Consider the following 20,658-nt stretch of genomic DNA (forward strand, 5'->3'; position numbering starts at 1 on the left):
CGCAGTTTTGTCGTGTTGTAACAGAATGAATATATCTTCTTTAATCGCCTGCTGTAACAAACTGATCATCATTTTCTCTGCTCTGTACATTGCACGTTCTTGTTCTGAGAATTCAGAAATTTGTTTAATGACTTGCAATTCTGTTCGAGGCAATGTGTACTTTTCCAATATGCATTCCCACGATCTGAGATGATTTGCCTGAACCCAGTTTTCAAAACGATCTTTCCACCCGTAGTATTCTTCAATACTCAACAGTTTCGGGGGTTTCTGGGTGGTTCCCGTCTCATTTTCAAGATTCATGGCTTGAGCAATCGCGGCTGGAGTAGTCGATGTAGCAAAGGCGTTGTAAAATTCAGAACTCATGATGATTTAGCACAATATTCAATATCACTGACAGAAAAGCGGTTCAAAGAATGTCTCAAAAGCGATCCAATCAGAATTCAACCTAATGAGCGATCCAACATAATGATGTTCGAGCGGTTCAAGTGTTGTTGTTTGAGCGGTTCAAAAGTTTGTTGTTCGACCGAATAAGCGGTTCAGAAAATGTATGAATAAGCGGTTCAACAGTGTGCTATTCGAGCGGTTCAAGTCATCCGACCGAATGAGCGGTCCTAAATACGTACGGATGAGCGATTCAACCACGGTCCAATGAGCGATCCAGATTTGTTCCAGAAAAGCGATCCAAATTCGGACAACAATTTGACCCACTAAATCTTTGAATTTCAACCCCAAACTTTCAAGGGTTTGTCTTTATACCATCGCGCACAATTCCTGAGATTTTGAGTAAGTTTTGACCGTGAAAAGTATCTGAAACTGAAAAGAATGAGTAGAAGACAGAATTTTCGGCAATTTCCAGCTAATTCCTGTAGAACTCCTCCTCCTGAAGCTCTGATACCACTTGTAGGATCGTATGCAGACCCGAACGAGTCGTTCAGAGGTGTTTTCGTCAAGTACAGGTGCGGAAAACAAGTAAATGACGTAGGAATAGCTAGTATATCACTTTAAACTCCTTTTCTATTGATTTGACGATGAGTACAACCTGTTTTCAATCCGGCAGCACTTCGGTACGAAAATCAGGAATCGTTACAAATGAGATCGCTCTAAGGGTATTTATAGACTACTGGAACCGCTTATTGGACAGGCCCAATAAGCGGTCCATATACATGTCATAAAAGCGGTCCACATGTTGACACATGAGCGGTCCACATCCTTAGGACACATAAGCGGCCCACTATCACCATGTACCTATGAGCGGTCCAAACCCTATAAACCTATACAATCTCACTATTTCTCGTATATTGTGCCCAGATCTAACATTTAAGACTAATGACTCGATACAAGACGTAATCAGCAGATGTAGTGCACCAACAAACCTGGTTGGAAATGGTTAATTTCCTTGAATGGAAATGAATCTTGTGGTCCAAATTGTCCGTAAATACTCTATCTTAAAAAAACGTTTGTTGAAAGTAAAACAAGTATCGAAAAACGTCTCTCACCAAAAAGATTTTCTGTTTAAAAAATTTTATTTTCGGGCAAATGACTCACGAAAATAAAGATTTTAGGGAGAATATTTCCAGAAAATCCAAGATCAGATGCTTATGTCTGACCCCTGCTGGAGGAAATGATAGAAAATTGCTAACACTTTGTCATTTCTTGCAAAACAGAAAACAAAAAGAAATCGGGGTACCAAGCAACGACGTGTCGGTAGATTCAGCAACACCGACGAGTAAACTGTTGTTAGGGAGCAAAACATAATGTCTACACAAGGATTCTGGCTTTTCTCAAGCATTACGCATCACAGTGGGTAACACGTTGCGGCATATGGCTTAATGGTCTTAAATCTTGCGTTGATAGATTGCCAAAGTCTGAGATCTCGGGTCTTTATATTGGTATTTCATTCGGGGATATCATAGTTGCTCTTCTGCTGCATCCAGATACATGCTGACCTAGACGCTATGATATCCTTTCCTAATAAGTGCCTAAAAAAATAAAAAATAAAAAAGTAGGCCAAACCCTTTCATAATAAGTGCCAAATTTGGCCAAAGCTTTAGATAGATTAGTTTGGTCTCTCTGCTGTACGGAAGTACTGACCTGTTCACCAAACTATCTGTCTCAGCCCTCGGTAGTTGTTGGGATCTCTGTTGTATGAAAGTACAGACTTGATCTCCGCTCTATCGTTGAAAAGAATGAAACCAATATACTCACCTGTTATGAGGAATCTTTGCGCATACCTTGATCGCGGGGGTATGTCTCTATTCTCAATAGCTTGTGTGGGGGCCATTGAAGACTTGTCAATATTACCGAAAACATGATAAAAGCGCTCTCCGAAGGCATGTTGAAAGAAGGATGCATGGATTTAAGCGGACAAACATACTGGCAGTTTTTCTTACGCCCTGGTTAGTAAATAATAATAATAATAATAATAATAATAATAATAATAATAATAATAATAATAATAATAATAATAATAATAACAATAATAATAACAATAATAATAATAATAATAAATAAGAAATTGGCAAGTGTTGGCGATATGATCTTCTGCAGGTAAGTCGACGAGCGTCGAATGTCCGCATCAAATGGAACCCCTCCCCAGAGCTGAAAATTCGAAGTTCGGAGTCAAAATGGCCCAATTTTCATCAAGTTTGTGAATATTGCGTATTTTATAATGCTTTAAACAAAACTGGGCACGTTTTACGAGAAAGTTTGAAATTAACGAGCGAAATTAAAATTGTTTTAAAATCCAACTAGTGCGGCGAAATTTCGCTGGTTATCTAAAATCTTTTATAAATATCTCCTAACTGACCCCCATTTCAAAAATTTTTCAAATATCTTCAGTTTCCTCTCTCTCTAATTTCGCATAACACTTCTGATGAAACAATGGTTAACCGGGCAGGGTTAACACACTGGTCTCGTCAAGAAGGGTTAATCCCTTCCTCTCGAGAATCGCTGGCTGGATCACCGGTGGTTGATCTCCTGCACAAGGAAACAAGCCGTGACTCGTAACAAGGAGGATGGGGTGGGGGGTGCTCCTTGTTACCACTCTCCGGCGTGAGAATCAGTAGTTTGCTTGGGAAGCAAAGTAAGATAGTAGTAGTAGTGAGAGAGTTGTGAGAAGATACCTCAAACCTGGTTTGGGGTTGGTATTTATAGCCGAGGAGTGAAGGAGGATGATGATGGATGGACTGACGACGTGCTGCACCTTTTCAGGTGTGTCAGGCTCGTCGGTTATGGAGGTTACGCCACGTCAGTCCATTGCTTACGTAGCTCTGACAGGTAACTGCCATTGGTGCCACTTGCACTGTGGTGTCAGTACCACTTGCTTTAGTGCATAGGATGCGGTGCAAGCCGCATCGCTACGTGCGGTAACATCTGAAGTTACCGCGTCTCCTACTTGTGATCAAGGAATACGCGAGATGCGGTGCTAGCCGCATCGTCGTCTTGCCTGCATCCCTTGTCGTGACGAAAATGTCCGTATGGTGCGGTGTCAGCCGTACCGCTACGTTCATCTTCTTCTATGCCTAAGGTAAGGCTTTCCTGTATTGATAGAAGTGTTCACTGGATGCGGTGCGATGCCGCATCGCTGTGAATACTTCCGTTTTCATACACCAGATGTGATGCTATGTCGCATCACTCTACCGTTCTCATGTTCCATGTAAGTCCTCCTTTGTTACTAGATAGATTGGATTCAACCCTTGTGTCGACGCGTTCCCGCATGGGCACAAGTAGGTTGTTAGTTAGTGGGGGTTTTGATAAGGGTAATGGTCACTCGCGGTCGATGCTGACGCGAGATCTGGGACCATACCCCTTCAAGTCCCCCCAGTCTAGTGTTGCTGCCACATACAAGGTGTATGTGGGAGGAGTACTGGACTATGGTGTTTGGAAGGTAGTTTGGAGTCTGGAGAAGATCCTAGACCATGTGTGGTCTTTTCTGTATGTAAATCAAGCTGGAGGTCCGGAAGGGTCATCTGACGCCTCTTCCGTATCGGTGAAGGAATCTCGTCTGATGCGAGATTCTCAGCCGATTTATGTCACCAGGTGGCCTGCCACCTGTTGTTGTGCCGAAGGTCACTTGGAGACCTTGTTAGTAATGCTGCACAAACTTCGAACCAACCTCTGAGATGGTGGTTCGGAGGTATGTGGAGGTTTCCCATCCTTTAAAGGTGGTCTTTTCTTCATACCAATTGTTGAATTGGTGCATGAAGAAGAAAAGAAACTTTTGGACCAATCTTTGAGACTGGGATCAAGAGTTGTTGATGCTTGCAAGTGCTTTGCTCAAGCTCTATGTTCAGCATCTAGTTATGAGACGACGATCCCTTTTTTGTTGGGTTTTCGTGTTTATCGTCATAGCTCTCTAGTAACCGCACGTTCTTTGCGGTTACCTCGTTGCGTCATTGTTGGCCATGTTTGGTCGAACAATGTATATTCGTACTATGGGTAAATAAACATGGTCATAGGCAAGGGTATGCCCACCATTGTTTATTCTATGCGGCCCATAGTCGGGCTAACAAAGTCATAAGCAGACTTGTTACCGCTGTTCGGACGCTTGTTGTTCGATGAGGGTTTATTTAGAGCGCTGTTCTGCGTTCGTTTTGGAGCCACTTACCTTCCCGCTCCAATACCGAGTTTGCCTTGCAGTAGCATTGTTCGGTGATGTGGAGTGAGCTTGGCTCTTCCGTAGCAACCACTCTGCGGAAGCTATGGTTATGTCCGTAGCTCCTCGTGAGTGTCTGTGGTTTTGCATTACCACATTTGCTCGAAGCGGGTGTGGCTTGGATGTAGCTCTTGAAGGTTCAGGAGACAGGGTTGCTGATGTGCGTTCGCGTGCATTCCCTTCCTTCCTTTTGTTAAAGAAGGTGTTCATGTACCCTCTGCGGTTGTGAACCGGACAGGAGGGATTTGAAGCTTGAAGAGAATGAAGGCAATGCGGTTCCCCTGTGTCTGAGATGCGGTTCAGTCCAACGGCCAGCGCTGGTTCTGAGCATCTGACGCACCTGAACGGGCTCGTGTGTGTCATGTCCGCATATTCCACGTGTGCTCGTGGGTAGTGCGGATAGGTATTATACCCCCTTATAGTGTAGAGATATATATTTTTACCTATTTTTAGGGGTATGTTAAAAAACGACATGCGGTATGGGTTATGGTGCGGTATACCAGAGAAACCGCATGCCGCTTATAATTGGATAATGTAGTCGCTTTATGTTGCATACGTGGCTGGACGCACGTGTGAGTTGGTGGAAGTTGGTGAGATCTTCCTGGCATGTGCTGAAATGAAAGGACGTTTGCACTGCCCGAGGCATTAAATGCACTGTAGCGAAGAGTGTAAACGTCTCTTGTGTCAGGCGCGTGGGCGGCCACGCGCGCGTGATAACCGTCAGCGGAAACGGCGGTCGACACGTGGTGCCATACGATTCGCCCTTTTTGAACGTGATCATTTGTTTTCTCCCTCCGCATTAATTGCGATGGGTATATAAGGGGAAACCGTTCGTGGTTTCCCCTCACTTGTTTGAAATTTCAAAAATTTGCCGGTGAGAGAAAACCTGTTCTTTGTCTTCTCCGACGAAATTCCTTGAAGTTCCAGTGAGGGTTTTGGTTTTTCGACTCACGTTCCTTCATATTTTTGATATTTTCTGATGGCTGAACCATCAAATCCACACAATGTGGAGGGTGAAAACCCTGAACAGCCGGTAGTATCGGCTGATGAAGATGAAGATGATGACGTTGACGTTCCCGGTGGTGGGTTACCGGTGTTGAAGTGGTCAAAGGGTGGTTTTAAAACCCTGATGGCCACTGTGCAGATGGCCAAAGATTGGAATGCTACCTACCCACAAGTGGGGGACACCGGTGCCGATGCTCCGGCCGGTTATATAACCTTGTGGGCTGATTTTTTCAACGACGGCAACCTTAGATTGCCGGTGACGGTGTTTGTTGCGGAGGTATTGGAGTATTATCACCTCCATATCTCCCAACTTAGTCCTTTCGGAATGTTCCGAATTAGGAATTTTGAATACACATTCCGTGCCCATGGCCTGCCCATTACAGTGGAGAATTTCCGGCGGTTCTACCAGTTGACGGTGAACACCGGTTTTTTCTCGTTTACTCAACGGCATGGGAGTCTGAAGTTGATGACGCCCCCTAAGGGTGTGACAGGCTGGAAGAAAAGGTTCTTCTACGTGAAAGCCTGTGCGGTCTATGCTAGCATGTCTTTCAGGAATGTCAACGTTGGAGTTTCTGATGAAGATATTCCTGTTGCTTCCGCGAAGACCGTGGACTGGTTCTCTAGGCTGCGGCCTATTGAACTCAAGAAGTTGGATAATGATCAACTGTGGATATTGCGGATGATGCTCTCCAGACCGGATAGGAAGGAAAGGCCCGTTTTGCGGGAACAGGGTGGTGGTAAGCTCTTTACACCTTGTTATTTTCCTTATTTCCCAAGTCTTTGTAGTAACCTGCATGCATGTATCAGCGGATGCGGTTGGCTTGTGGAGGATGTTTGAGCCCGATTTCAAGGGCCAGGTTGAACTGATTGCGGTTGAGCTGAAGAAAGGGTTCAACCTTGAAATTCTTAAGAACTTCCGCGTGCCGTCGAAAGCGGTGCTGGATGCTCCGGTTCCGGGAGACGCAAGAGGTACGTCTTACGTGGCATTAGTTTTTTCAGTTTATCTTTTTGACTGGTTCTGTTGACTGTGTTAATCCAGGTATCCTTGCGAATTTGGGGAAGTTTGAGAAACGTGTCCCCAAAAAGACTGTGGAGAAGAAAACGGTGAAGAAGACCGTGCGGGGTCGTGGCAAGGGGAGTGTTGAAGGCTCAGTTGCCCCTTCTTCAGTTTTTGAAGCCGCATGTACCTATCAATCTTGTTCTCGGGGATATACCGATTACGTCGTAGTATCTGACACCCTTGAGGGTTTGGGTGTTATAGGTAGTGGTGCGGCTGCGGGTGGAACTGCTGTGGTTCCCCCCGTTGTTGGAGAGAAAAGGGGACCAGAGCAGAAAGCTGCTGGTGGTGGTGAACCGAAACGGCGGAGACTGCAGGCCAGGAGAGTTGCTCCGGCGCAGAAGAAACCTGCAGTTGCTGCTGGTAAGTATATCCCTTTTCCTTGTTTTGTATGTACAATGGGTGGGAAATACTCATTAAATGCTCTTTGTATTGCAGAATCCCGAGATGCGGGGTATTCTTTCTTCGACTTCCCTGCGTCTCCTCCGCATACCGCTGCTGCGGGTGCGGGTGTATCGAAGGAGACGGTCGCGCCCAAGGAGCCTACGGCCCCTTTTGTTGGGCCGGTTCGCGATCCCCCCTTGGAGAAGACGGTGGAGACGACTGCTGACCGGATTTTTGACACTGTGGATTCCTCGGACAATCTGATCTCTCCTGATGAGGGTGATGGATTGAACTTGAGGTTTTCAGATGCCGGTAAGCAGAAGTCTGATGCTGAGGTGCGGCAGCAGGATGCTGAGCCGCAGAAGTCTCCTGCTGGGGAGAAGGGTAGCGGCTCGTCTGCTGGTGGTGCGGGTTATGACGGGCCTCCAATTCAGCCTGGGGAGTCTGAATTGGAGTATTACTACCGCACATACTCCCCGGGTCGCAGTATGGTGTATCACCGACCCCCCTGGACTGTTATGCAGGGGGACGATATTTCTAACGACCCTGCGGCATGTAGGGAGATTCTGGGTGGTCTGGGCACCCCTTTTGAAGTCGAGCGTGCCCGTGCCGCGCCCCGAGAGCTGCGTATTAACCAGCTTTCATCAATGCTGGTAGGGACTTCCATTGTGGCAAATGCCATTTTGGAAGATTATAAGGTGCTGGGCCGCCGCGAAGAAGAAGCTGCTCGCATGCGGGCCGAGGCGGAGAAGTTGGTTGAGGCTGCTCGTGCGGGTGCGGAGCAGCTCGAGAAGGACAAGGCTGCTTTTGAGCAGCAGAAACAGACTTCTGAATGGGCTGTCGCTGCCCAGCTGAAACAGGTGCGTACCCTTGCTAAACTTCTTGCTGATGAGCGCAAGAGTTGGAATGAAAAAATGTCCAATGAGCGCAAGAAGTGGAATGCATCGTGGGCTAAGCAGAATGACATTCTGTTTCATGCTCGGCAGGAGCTGACAAATGCCAAGGCAGCGAACGCTACCTTGAGCCAGGAGAAGGCTGCGGCTGAGGCCATTTCTGTTAAAGCGCTGCAGGCGAAGGCCGACGCCCTGAAGGCGCTTGGAGAGGCCAAAGAAGCCGGGGCTCGTGCCTCACAGGCCCTTGAAGAGGCCGCAGAGAAGGAGAGCCGTTCTTCCAAGGCTCTTGAAGAGGCGAATGCGGAGCGCATTCGTTTAGGCAAAGTTGTTGACAGTCTGCAGGTACGTTTCTTTAACTTTGTTACTTTCGTCCTTTATTGTTTTGAAAATATTTATCGAGTGAACTGTTTGCTGTTTTTGTAACAGGCTGAGGTTCAGGCCTGGGAGGTCGCGGTTACAGACCTTACTGCCCGCGTGTCTGCTGCGGAGAAGCGGGCTGACGCCGCTGCTGAGGCCAAGGATGCCTTGGTGTCCTCTTTTAACCAGCTGGAAGCTGACCGTGAGTGGTTGCGGACTCACGGCATCGCGCGTGTAAGTATCCGTTGCCTTTGTATTTGCTTGGGTTAGTATCCAAGACTTATGATCCTTTTATTGCAGATTGTTGAGGCGATCATGAATGCCCCTGAGACCGCATCTGGTTTGGACCTGGTTAAGGAACGTGCGCGCGATGCTGGCTTTAAGGCTGGTTATAACCGCTGCATTGGGCATATCAATGTATTATCCGCAGGTGGTTATACTGATCAGGCATCCGGGTTCCGTGATGTGGATACCGAAGGTCGCCTGAAAGCGGTCGTAGCCTCCTTTTATGATACGCCCCTTGCCTGTGTAGGGGAACTGGACGATTGTTTGGAGGTTGCGGACTATGTTGACCGCTTGCGGATGCTTTATCCGAATGCGGGAGAGGAAGAACCCGCTGGTGGTGCCGGAGGAGATGCGGGAACCAGCGGTACAAAATAGGGTTTAGGTTGGCTATTGTGCCTCCTTTTTGTATTCCTCTTGTATAGGATAGGGACTTTATGTAAATTCATTTAAGCATCATGTTAGGTGCTTGAATTTTTTGAATACAAAGTTTCTTTGTTCAGTTTATACAAGTGTTTTTAATTCTTGCATGTCTGAACGTATGTATGCGTAACTTTACCCATTTATGAACGGGGTCAAGTATACTCCATACTTTTGTTGTATGAGTATGCATCAATTCTGTTATTTACCGTGTGAGGGTTTTAGAATTTCTTAAGCTTTGTAAAAGCTTATATATCCGGAACTCTACCCATTTGTGAATGGGGTCAAGTGTACTCCATACCTTTGTCGTATGAGTCCGCGTCAATTCCATTGTTTGCCTTTTTGGGCTCAGGAATTGTGTTAAGTGTTTAACAAAAACTTGTTTATCCGGCCGGATGAACATGCAAGTCTTTTTGCCTTTTGCTGGCCTATTACAATATTTGTGTGTGGTTACCACTTTGTATGGGTATCGCGAATGAAGATTTTGCCAATCTGTTTTTGGGATACCGCAAAGTGGAACACGCATTTGTAATAGTAATAACAAACAATAATGTATAAAATTGCTTATTTATTTATTTGCAAATGGCCTGCGGCCCGATAGGTTACATAGAGAAATGTGAGAACACGGCTTACATATAACAGCGTCGAAGCTGTTGTGCATTCCATGTGCGTGCGATAGGTTCGCCTTGTAGTGTTTGCAATCTGTACGCGCCTTTCCCTAAGACCTCTTTGATGAGGTAGGGTCCTTCCCACTTGGGGGCGAGTTTGCCTGGGCGCTCGGCATTAGATGCCTCATTGTCGCGTAGGATGTAGTCTCCTGGGTTGAAAGTACAAACGCGGACGCGCGCGTTGTAGTACTTTTCAAGTTTGGATTTATATTTGGCCTCGTTGATGGCAGCGTTTTCGCGCCTTTCTTCCAAGAGGTCCAAATCGATCCTGCGTTCCATGTTGTTGTCTAGTTTTTCGATAGCCAACATTCTAGGAGAGGGGAGACCTACTTCTGCGGGGATCACCGCTTCTGAACCGTAGACTAGGCTGAAGGGTGTTTCCCCATTGCTTGTTTTTGGGCTTGTACGGTGAGCCCATAAGATACTTGGGAGTTCATCGACCCAGCCACGCCTGGCCGTTCCCAACCGTGCCTTGATCCCTTCGACTAGGCTTTTATTGGTACTCTCGACTTGGCCGTTCCCTTGCGGGTGTGCGACTGATGAGAATATGTGCTCAATATGTAGTTCTTCTAGCCATTTTTGAAATTCGTCGGCAGCGAAGTTGGTGCCGTTATCGGTGACAATGCACATTGGTAATCCGAAACGGCAGATGATGTGTTCCCAAATGAACTTTCTTGTTATCATAGCAGTGGTTGAGACGAGTGGTTTTGCTTCCACCCATTTGGTGAAGTAATCAACCGCCACTATGATAAATTTAACCGCACCTGGAGCGTCAGGGAAAGGTCCCACAACGTCAATTGCCCATTTCTGAAAGGGCCATGCGGTTGTGACGGGGACTAAGTTGTTTTTTGGCCGCAAGGTTTTTGGAGCATGACGTTGACAGTCGATGCACTTGCGTAACTCTTTGACGGCGTCCAGGTGCATGCCGGGCCAGTAATACCCGGCATTCATGATTTTGGCCACTACCATGCGTGGTCCAGTGTGTATGCCACATATGCCCTCGTGTATCTCTCGAATGAGGTATGTGGCATCCTGGGGGTTGACGCATCGTAGTAGTGGCCCGAGGTATGATTTGCGGTATAAGATACCGTCTCCCATTTGATAATGGCACGCTTTGTATTGTAGTTTGCGTGCTTCTGATTTGCTTTCGGGAGTCACACCTGATTGTAGATATGCGATAATAGGTGTCATCCATGATGTTGAACCGTATTGAATGACGTTGACTTGGCGCAGGGGTACCGAAGGATTTTGCAGGATTTCGATGCGTATCTCCTTTGCCAAGTGTTGGAAGCTGGTGGATGCAAGTTTCGATAGTGCATCTGCGGACTTGTTTTCGCTTCGATTAATATGGCGAATATTGAACGAAGCGAATTTGGATTTTAGTTGCAGGACTTGCTCGAGGTAGAGGATCATGATATCCCCCTTTGCGGCATAGTCGCCGCGTACTTGGCCTGCAACTAACAAAGAGTCGACGTGGGCTTCCAGATGTTGCACGCCGATTTTGACTGCTAAACGTAGCCCCGCTAACAGAGCCTCATATTTTGCCTCGTTGTTTGTGCTTTTGAATTCGAGGCGGATTGCATATGTAAGTTCTTGGCCGTCAGGGCTGACGAGTCGCAGACCTGCACCCGCCCCTTCGTCGTTGGAGGCACCATCTGTGAAGAGTGCCCATGTCTCTGAGGAGGGTGGCGTTGGTGCAGGAGTTTGTGCTTCTTCGCATTCTTGGATGCGATTCACCGGTACTTCGGCGGCGAAATCAGCTAAGATCTGGCCTTTAATCGCGGGGCGCGGTTTATAATGTATCGTGTGCGCGCCCAGCTCGATTGCCCATTTCGCTAATCTCCCAGAGATGTCGGGTTTGGAGAGGATCGGGCCGATCCTGTAATTGGTTAGCACTGTGATGACGTGGTTTACGAAGTAGCGTCGCAACCGTCTTGAAGCGTGCACTAATGCTAGCACCAATTTCTCCATTATTGAGTATCTCGTCTCTGGGTCGTTGAGCATCTTGCTGATGTAGTAGATGGGTGTTTGAACCCCCTTTCGCTCCACTATTAATACCGCACCCACCGCATTGTCCGCGGCGGATAGGTATAGTATGAGTGGCTCATCCTTGCGTGGTGCGGTTAAAGTTGGGAGTTGTATCAAACACTCCTTCATTTCCCGGAAGGCCTGTTCAGCCTCTGCGGTCCACTGGAATTGTTCTTTCTTTGAACAGCTCCGCAGGGTCTTGATGAATGGATAAGACTTAGCTGCGTGGTTGGCTAAGAATCTGTTGAGTGCCGCTAGCCTGCCGGCTAGCCGTTGCATATCCTTCATCGATGAAGGCGATGGCATGCGCTCGATCGCCTGGACTTTCTCCGGGTTTACCTTGAATCCATCTTTAGTTACGATGAATCCAAGGAATTTGCCTTCTTCCATTCCAAACGAGCATTTCCCTGGATTGAGCTTTATGTTAACGCTTCGCAGAGTTTGGAATGTTCTTTCAATATCTGTGAGCATGGTATCTTCTTCCATGCTCATGACGACCAGGTCGTCCATGTAGATTTCGACACTTTTGCTTATTTGGCCGCGGAAAGTGCCGTTCATCAACTTTTGGTAGGTTGAGCCCGCGTTGCGCAACCCAAACGGCATTTTTGTGTAGCAGTAATTTCCGGTGGGAGTCCGGAATGCCGTTTTGTCTTCATCCTCGATTACCATTTGTACTTGATGGTATCCTTTGTAGCAATCGAGGAAACACTTCCACCTGAATGGTGCGAGATTATCGACTTTTTCGTCGATTTCTGGAAGCGCGTAACAATCCTTGGGGCAGGCTTTGTTAAGGTCTTTGTAATCGACGCACATGCGCCAGCCCCCGGACGGTTTTTCTACCATGACTGGGTTGGACAACCAAGTCTGGTATTTGACTTCCCGCAGGATGCCTGCGGAGAGCAGTTCTTCGATCTGCTCTTGCATCGCCTGATTTTTAGCTGACCCAAGGTGGCGTTGGCCTTGGATCACTGGCTTAATACCTGGCATGGTATTCAAGTGATGTTGCGCGATATCACGTGGGACCCCGGTCATGTCTGCGGGTGTCCACGCGAAGATGTCTTGGTTCCTGAAGAGAAGCTGCTTCAGTTGCGCTTTGGTGGTCGGGGACAAGGCGTGACCCAATGTGACCTTTTGTTCTGGGTATCTCGCGTTGAGAACCCATTTTTCTGGCTGGTCGTTGGGAGTGGGCCTTGCGACCTTGGTCGGGCGTACTTCGTCCGACATCATGACGTCCCTGCGGGCATAGATTATTGCGACCCCCAACTCGGTTGGGAAACCAACCGCAGAGTGGGGGACCGACGTAATCATATTGAAATCTCCTTGGGATTCTCTCCCGAGGAGTACGTCATATCTGGAGGTGTGAGGTAAAACCATGAAGTTTACCTCTTCTGTCCTTGTGCGGTTTCCGCTGGAAAGACGCACAGGGAAAGTAATCTGGCCTAGGGGAAAGACAGTTTCCCCTGCGAACCCGGTTAACGGGTAATCTACTGCTTGCAACCGATCTTTGTCCTCCTGGTCGAACTGGTTGAAGCATTGTTCGTAGATTATATCAGATGTACTGCCCGGGTCGATGAATAGACGCTCGGTGCAGTAGTGTGCCAGTTCACTGGATGCGGTGCGATGCCGCATCGCTGTGAATACTTCCGTTTTCATACACCAGATGTGATGCTATGTCGCATCACTCTACCGTTCTCATGTTCCATGTAAGTCCTCCTTTGTTACTAGATAGATTGGATTCAACCCTTGTGTCGACGCGTTCCCGCATGGGCACAAGTAGGTTGTTAGTTAGTGGGGGTTTTGATAAGGGTAATGGTCACTCGCGGTCGATGCTGACGCAAGATCTGGGACCATACCCCTTCAACTTCACAAACTTCTCACAAGATTTAATCTCATTCAAGATAACAAGGTAATCTTTGTAGTTGATCAACATTTTCACTCTCTGCATTCATCAATCCATGATTTCGGTGAACTGTTCAGTATTTAAATTACTTATGTTTGGATCTTTGCTTTAAGTTGAAATCTTCATAATTGATGAATCCGTAGTTTTTAGGATACGTTGCAAGTGGTAAAACCGATCGAACTGAGATATCGAAAAGTTTATGTTTAAACTTATCTGAAATCGGCATTGGTCAATCGGTGAAATCAGTTAAAGGGTTTTAGTAGGGTTTATCATGAAATTGATGATGCTAGCGAAGTTAAGTTGAACACAGCGAAGTTGGCGAAGTTAACAGGGAATCTCAAAAGTCTCGAACGCGAGTTCGAGCAACTAGCGAAACAGACTATTCCGCTAGTGAAGCGGTCTAGACTAATGCCTTCGCTGGTGGATCGTTTCGGGAACAAAACCTTGTCGTCGCTAAGTTCGCTAGCGAAATTATCTCGGTAAAGATGAACATGATCCGACGTTGTCGTCGGTGAAATTACTTGTTCTTGATCACAAAGATCAGCGAAGACAACCATCAGGGTTGGCAGTGAAATTATCAATTAATTTTTTTTTTGTAAATCTTTTTTTTTAACCTAAATATTTTTAATATATATATCCTATAATATATTTTTTTAAAAAAACTTAAATATCTTTTTAAATATTGCTTTTATTTATAATGTTTTTTCTTGTAAATATCTATTTCTATCTCGAAATTTCTCTCACTTGCCTCGTTTTTTTGTGTCCAAAGCAGGATGGTGAAGAACATTGAATGGGATAAGACGTTTAAGCACAATCAAAGTATGAACCTCAATCAAGTTCCACAGGATTTCCAAGACGCAACAAGATGGGTAAGATCAAGCAGAATTGGATACGCGGTTGAAACCGAGGTTAAAGTTTACAGAATCCACATTCAAGACTTCTGGCAGACTGCAAAGCCCGAAATGGTTGAAAATGCCAGAGGAATATCCACAACCGTTCGCAACAAGAAGATAGTTGTTACGGAAGAAAAGATCCGCAAAGTTCTGAAGCTGAAAGACAACGCTCAAGATCCGATCAGCTTGAGCAAAGACGATATTTTGGATGGTTTTCGCGGCATGGGTTATGCAGGAGACTTCAGTAAAAAGAAAGAGATAAAAAGGAATGGGCTAACAAGAGACTGGAGGTTCATAGTTCATGTCATTGCAATGAGCCTAGCCCATCGTAAGGGTGGTTATGATAGACTGAATCTGGAATGGTCGGCCGCAATGTTAAACTTGTGTTTGAATCATAAGTTCAATCTTTCTGGTTTAATCTTCAATTATATGATCGAGAATGTGAGAGGGCCGACTTGGGCGATGTATCCAAGATTTATCCAAATGTTGATCAACAACCAATACGAAAATCCACCAAATGATGGAGATCTCTATACTTTTCATGTTCCAACAAGTCGTCAATACACAGAGATCAAGACAAATGAATGGGTAATGCTGCATGACTCGATGTATTCAGCAGAAAGGCTGCCATTAGTAAAGGAAGCTTACAGAAAATACAGAGAGGCTCTTCGAGAAAAACAACAAAGAGCTGCACAAGCTCAAGCAGAGGCTGCTGAAAAGGAAGAACGTTTAAAGGGAAAAAGAAAAGGAAAGCAAGCAGCTGAAGATGAGCCTCCTAGAAAGAAAAAGACATCTGAAAACCCAGAAAGACTCATGGGCGCAAGTTTCAAAGCTGCTGAAACTAAGGAGCATCGTCGACATATCCAAGATATGAAAGAAATTCATGCAATGCAGGAAAAAGAAAAGAGAGAGAAGAGGCTCAAGAGACAAGAGATGTCAGCATCCGAAAGACCAGAAGTTGTTACAGAAGAAGTACAGTCACTGAATGACTTCGTTGATACTTTGATAATAGATCCTGATGAAATTTCAGCAAGCAAGAAAACACCTCCGAAGAAGAAATCGACAGATGAACAATCTTCCAGAGTCCCTCTTGTAAAGCCTACCAGGATCTCAAAGCCACCGGTTCCTCCACAAAGGGTTCGTCTCTTTCAGGAACTTTATGATAAACTCATTAAAGAAACCGGTCCATCTGCAGCCAAGGAAATCTGTCTTCTCAAGAACCAAGTAAACGACACAAACATCTTGAGAGAGAAGATTAAAGATCAGCGTAAGAAGAACAAAGAAATGAACGTCTACATGGCCAAGCAATCAAAATTCATAAGATTCAAACAGATGGGGATTGAGAAACTGTACAGAATGATGAGAAGTATGTGTGAGCAAATGGAAATAGAACCTATGTTCTCCTTTGAGGAAGTTTTCGACTTTGATGCTTTCATAGAAGAGGAAACAACCAGAAAAGCGAAAGAAGCCGAGGCCAAGAAAAGACGTCTGGAATCAACCGAGAAAGTGACTAAAGGAGATGAAAGTGATGAAGAAGAAGTTGATAGAGATGAAATGCCTGCCAGATTCATTGAGTGGGTTCTGGAAGAGGAAGTGTTGTACGAGCAGGAAGATGGAAAAACTTTCTCCCCCCCCCCAGCATCTAGAGTGGTTCAAGAAAGAAAGAGAAAAACTCCCTGACTTCTATCAGGTGATAACTGTCGAAAAGACTGAGGCCACCGACAAAATCATCAGCTGGATGTACGACAATCTGAGAGGAATGTTTGTGGTTAAAAGACGAGGCGGCGTGATTCAGTACTTCCAGACTGGATTTGATCTCTTTACTCTTCCTAGGTGAGATTTGTGTGAGCTTGGCCGTCTGGATATTCTAAATCCACAAGATAGAAGCATTGGCGGGGATTTTGAGCACCTGATTGCTAAAGAATGTAACAAGGGTTTCCCAAATCACAGGCCACAGCGTCCAAGACGGAGAGTGTCCAAAACAACCAGGGATCCGGTTACTGGAAAGGGAAAGGTGACGTGGGTAATTAACCCTGCTAAAATTGTCACGAAAATCAAGCTTCCTGAAGAAGTTCCAGTATCCCTCAACAATTTCAAGAAATGGTTTTACGATAGCAAAACTGGTGAAGCTGTAATCAGATCCAACGAAAACGTGGATATCCAAATCTTGGATCCAATGGACGTGTTTATGTTTGGACTCTCGGATCTAACGGTACTAAATGCAAGCCGCATAAACGTTAGAGCTGGAAATGCTAATCTTGAGGAGGCCATCCTATTTCAGCGAGCGGTAGATCAAGCCTGGAAGATAAAGAGAGAAATGTTGGATCTCGTAGACAAAATTGAGAAAAGAAAAGAAACTGAGGAAAAGAAGAAGGAAGCGAGGAAGCAGAAGAAACATGAAAGAAAGAAAGAAAAGACCTCCGCTTCAACGACAGAGCCCACCACAACCTCTCAGCCAACATCATCACCTCCGGCCTCATCCACATATGAGGCCACTATGGAGGATCCACCAACAAGTGAAGCTGTTACTACTCAAGAAACTCCGGTTGCACCAGTCGAGACTCAATAACCACCAGAAACGGCAGGGCATGAAGACAACCCTAACGAGCCTGAGAAAATAACTACAGAGAATCCAATGGAAACAACAGAAGAATGAGAAGACAAGTATGCAACGATCTAGGGGGGATATTGTTGGAACTTTTGAGATCGTTCATACTTGTACTGGATTAGTTTTATAGTTGTTTGTAGCTAATTTAATAGTATAGGGGCTTATTTTGTAATTTCATGAAACTAGAAATCCTGACTTGGTGTAGTTAAGATTCCAGCATAATTATAATTATGCTGGCAAGTCAGACACTATATATAGCCCAAGCATTGTAACACTAGCTAAGCTTTTAGCTCTTTGATGAATGAAGTGTTGTTTACATTAAATCTCTTGATATTGTGCTCAAATCTGTATTCCAAGGTACTTTATTGATCTATATACTTGTTTGGATTCAATACAACACTTGTTGTATTCATCAATCCACTAGCTTCATCTTCATTCTTGATTGTTCTTAACTTTTTCATAGTTCAAGCACTTAATCAATAGGTGTTTGGACTAAAACAACCAACCATTGTGATCCGGATTGATATTGGGATCTACACTTTCAAACGAAATGCCCTTTCACACGAAGTGATCTGCTCAAACGAAATCACCTATTTGGTGCGAAATGGGATTTCGTACGAACTGGTTCACGCGAAATAAACCATTTTGGTGCGAAATAGTTGATTTCGTATGGAATGAATTTGATTTCAAGCGAAATAGCACATTTAAACGAAATGGAAACCTTATTTCGTACGAAATGAAATACTGATTCACACGAAATGACACATTTGATGCGAAATGAACTGATTTCGTGCGAAATAAAAGTAACTCAAGCTATTTCGTGCGAAATCAACGTACTATTTCGTGCGAAATAGATGACACTAAGTGATTTCGTGCGAAATCAAATGTTCAATTCGTGCGAAATGCTGCTGATGTCATCATCTCGGCCATGTTTTTGTCAAATTGATCAAGTTCTAGGTCGATTTTAGGTCTGATTCTTTTAGGGATTTGTTAAAACTGTGTTTCACACGTTATATATGAAAATCAGTCCATTTTAACCGTGAAAACTTGATTAATTTTGAAAAGAAGGTGTAGAAGTCAGAATTTTCAGTGTAATCGAGCTGAATCGGTAAGAACTCTTCCTCCTGGGCTCTGATACCACATGTAGGATCGTTTTCACGACCAAACGAGTCGTTTAGAAGAGTTCTCGATCAATACGAAAGGCGGAAACAGACGTATTGACTTTGTATCAGCTTGATATACACATTAATTGTCTAGTTTATTGATCTGAAAGCTTTTTACAGGTCAGAGACACTTCGATAGCACTTCGGCGTCGGAATCAAGAAGTTACAAACGAAATGACACATCAGGTATTTATAGGCTAGCTGGTTTCGCACGAAAGTGACACTTGCTATTTCGTGCGAAATAGACACCTGGTCATTTCGTACGAAATAGCCTAATCTATTTCGTGCGAAATAGCCTGTTTAACCTAAACACCTATTTTCTCGTACATTGTGCCCTGATCTATCATTTCTAAGTACAAGACTCGAAGGAAGACGAAGTCGACAGACGTATGCACCAACAGGTTAGTTATGTTCATACCTCGTCGATTGGGTTTTAAACTTTACTTTGTTTAGACTATAGGGTATGGGGCTTGGGTTGGGGCGTGGGTTGGGGGAAAACGCCCAAGCCACCACCCCGGGTGGGCTTGGGTTGGGGCGTGGCCCTTGGGGCTTGGGTTTCAAGCCGGGCGTGGGGAGGGGGTGACATCCTAGCTGGCTGCCTTCTATTCGCTGAACCCGCCATGTCATAGCGGGCCATTTTGACCATTTGAAAGTTTGAATTTTAAATTCAAACCGTTTAGCTACCCCAAACCGCCATGGCGGTGCCAACATCCCCTATAAATAACCCCCAACCCCACCGGCTACCCCATCCCAAACCCGTCGCTATCCACCGGCTACCCCACTTCCAAACCGTCGCTATCCACCGGCTACCCCACTTCCAAACCCATCACCATCCACCGCTACCCCAACCCGAAGAAGATGGCATCTTAGACCCACGAGGAAGAATTGGCTCTCGTTACAAGCATCGTTGACGCTATGAAGGCTCGGCAACCTGGCAAAACACGATATTGGCCGGAAGCATTCGCAACCTACAAACATAATTTCCGTCACGACCGCCACAACCTCAACGCGTGCCAACATAAATGGCGCGAGCTACGGCCCAAGCTCGATCGTTTCAAGGCTTACTACGAAACCGTTCCGAGCGGCGATTTAAGCCCCGAGGATCGGGTGGCGGTGGCGAATATTGAATTTCTAGGCAAGGAGCGAAAGGCGTTCGACAAGATCGCCCTTTTTGAAATTTATATAACGCTCTAGGTTTGTTATTTTGTAATTTTTAGGTATTATGTAATTTTTAGGATTATGTAATTTTTAAAATTTTAATGAAATTGTAGGTTTTTTTTATAAATGTTGTGTGAATTTTATAAATTTTTTGTAATTTTTTTTAATAATCTGCCACGCGGTGCACCCAACCCACGCCCCGCCATACCCCTCGGACACGTCACTAGGCGGTGGGGGGCTCCCATTCCACGTGTCAACTCATGCCCCAACCTAAGCCCAACCCAAACCCCACCATACCCCACGGTCTTAAAAGAAAATATATAGAACATATTAAAAAAATTAAGAAATTTTGGGCACCTGGGAAAATGGACCCTGAGCGGTCCCCACTTTACCTTTGGCCATGTGATTTAGAGGTTGTTTTTCTAATCATTATATCTAGCTAAAAAAATTGGGGTACCTTGTTTCCACACCCCCTATATCTTATTTTCACATCCCTAGTGTATACGGGCCGTATACAAAATATACGGCCCGTATAGAATGTTTTTGAATAGGGAAATGCGCAGAGAATGTTTTTTTGATTTTACCATATACGACCCGTATATAGTTATACGAGCCGTATACATGTGTATACGATTTATAAAAACTATACGGCTCAATGGATTTATTTGGGAGGTTTTTTGATGTTTACCAAATGTATACGGGCCGTATAACTGTATACGAGCCGTATATATGGATGTTTTTCAAGAATCACGTTTTTTCTCGTAAAAACACCATCATTCTAGGGTTTCTAAACTCTTCATCACCTTTAAACAACGTTGATCGGAACACGCCGCTTAAATCGGAGCACAAGTAGAGTAACGTTACCGGTCAGTCCGTTGATCGAGTAACTAGCAGAAGAACCCGACACAAACAAGTTCTCCACAGTTTGTTATTCAGATCTCTATTCGGTCATCTTTCCAAACTACAACACACGATAACTTTAAACTTTATAGTGTGTGACTTGACCAGGAAATGATTGGAGGTGATTGCTACTTTTAATAAGCTGTGATAGTTGTCAAATTCGATTTCAACAAATCTTTTCCTTTTCCTTCAATTTCTAGAACATTCTCCGTAAAATGAAGACGTGTCGGGTTCTTCTACTAGTGGTAATTTTAATGAAGTATTGAAGATTGAATGTGCAAACCCAAC

The 20,658-nt window shown here is 45.0% G+C and overlaps 1 protein-coding gene across 1 annotated transcript; it reads left to right on the forward strand.

The window, feature by feature from the left end:
* Window positions 1-14,421: 14,421 nt before the first annotated feature.
* LOC110892941 (trichohyalin-like) lies at window positions 14,422-16,221 on the forward strand. The gene has a single exon (XM_022140071.1). The coding sequence runs from the start codon at window positions 14,422-14,424 to the stop codon at window positions 16,219-16,221; it is 1,800 nt and encodes a 599-aa protein (XP_021995763.1).
* The last annotated feature ends 4,437 nt before the right edge of the window (window positions 16,222-20,658 follow it).

This window comes from Helianthus annuus, chromosome 12 (assembly GCF_002127325.2).
Source record: "Helianthus annuus cultivar XRQ/B chromosome 12, HanXRQr2.0-SUNRISE, whole genome shotgun sequence".
In the NCBI taxonomy this organism is placed as follows: domain Eukaryota; kingdom Viridiplantae; phylum Streptophyta; class Magnoliopsida; order Asterales; family Asteraceae; genus Helianthus; species Helianthus annuus.

Excerpts from the sequence above, each read along its gene's own strand:
- LOC110892941 (XM_022140071.1), top strand. The coding sequence starts at position 14,422 with ATGGTGAAGAACATTGAATGGGATAAGACGTTTAAGCACAATCAAAGT.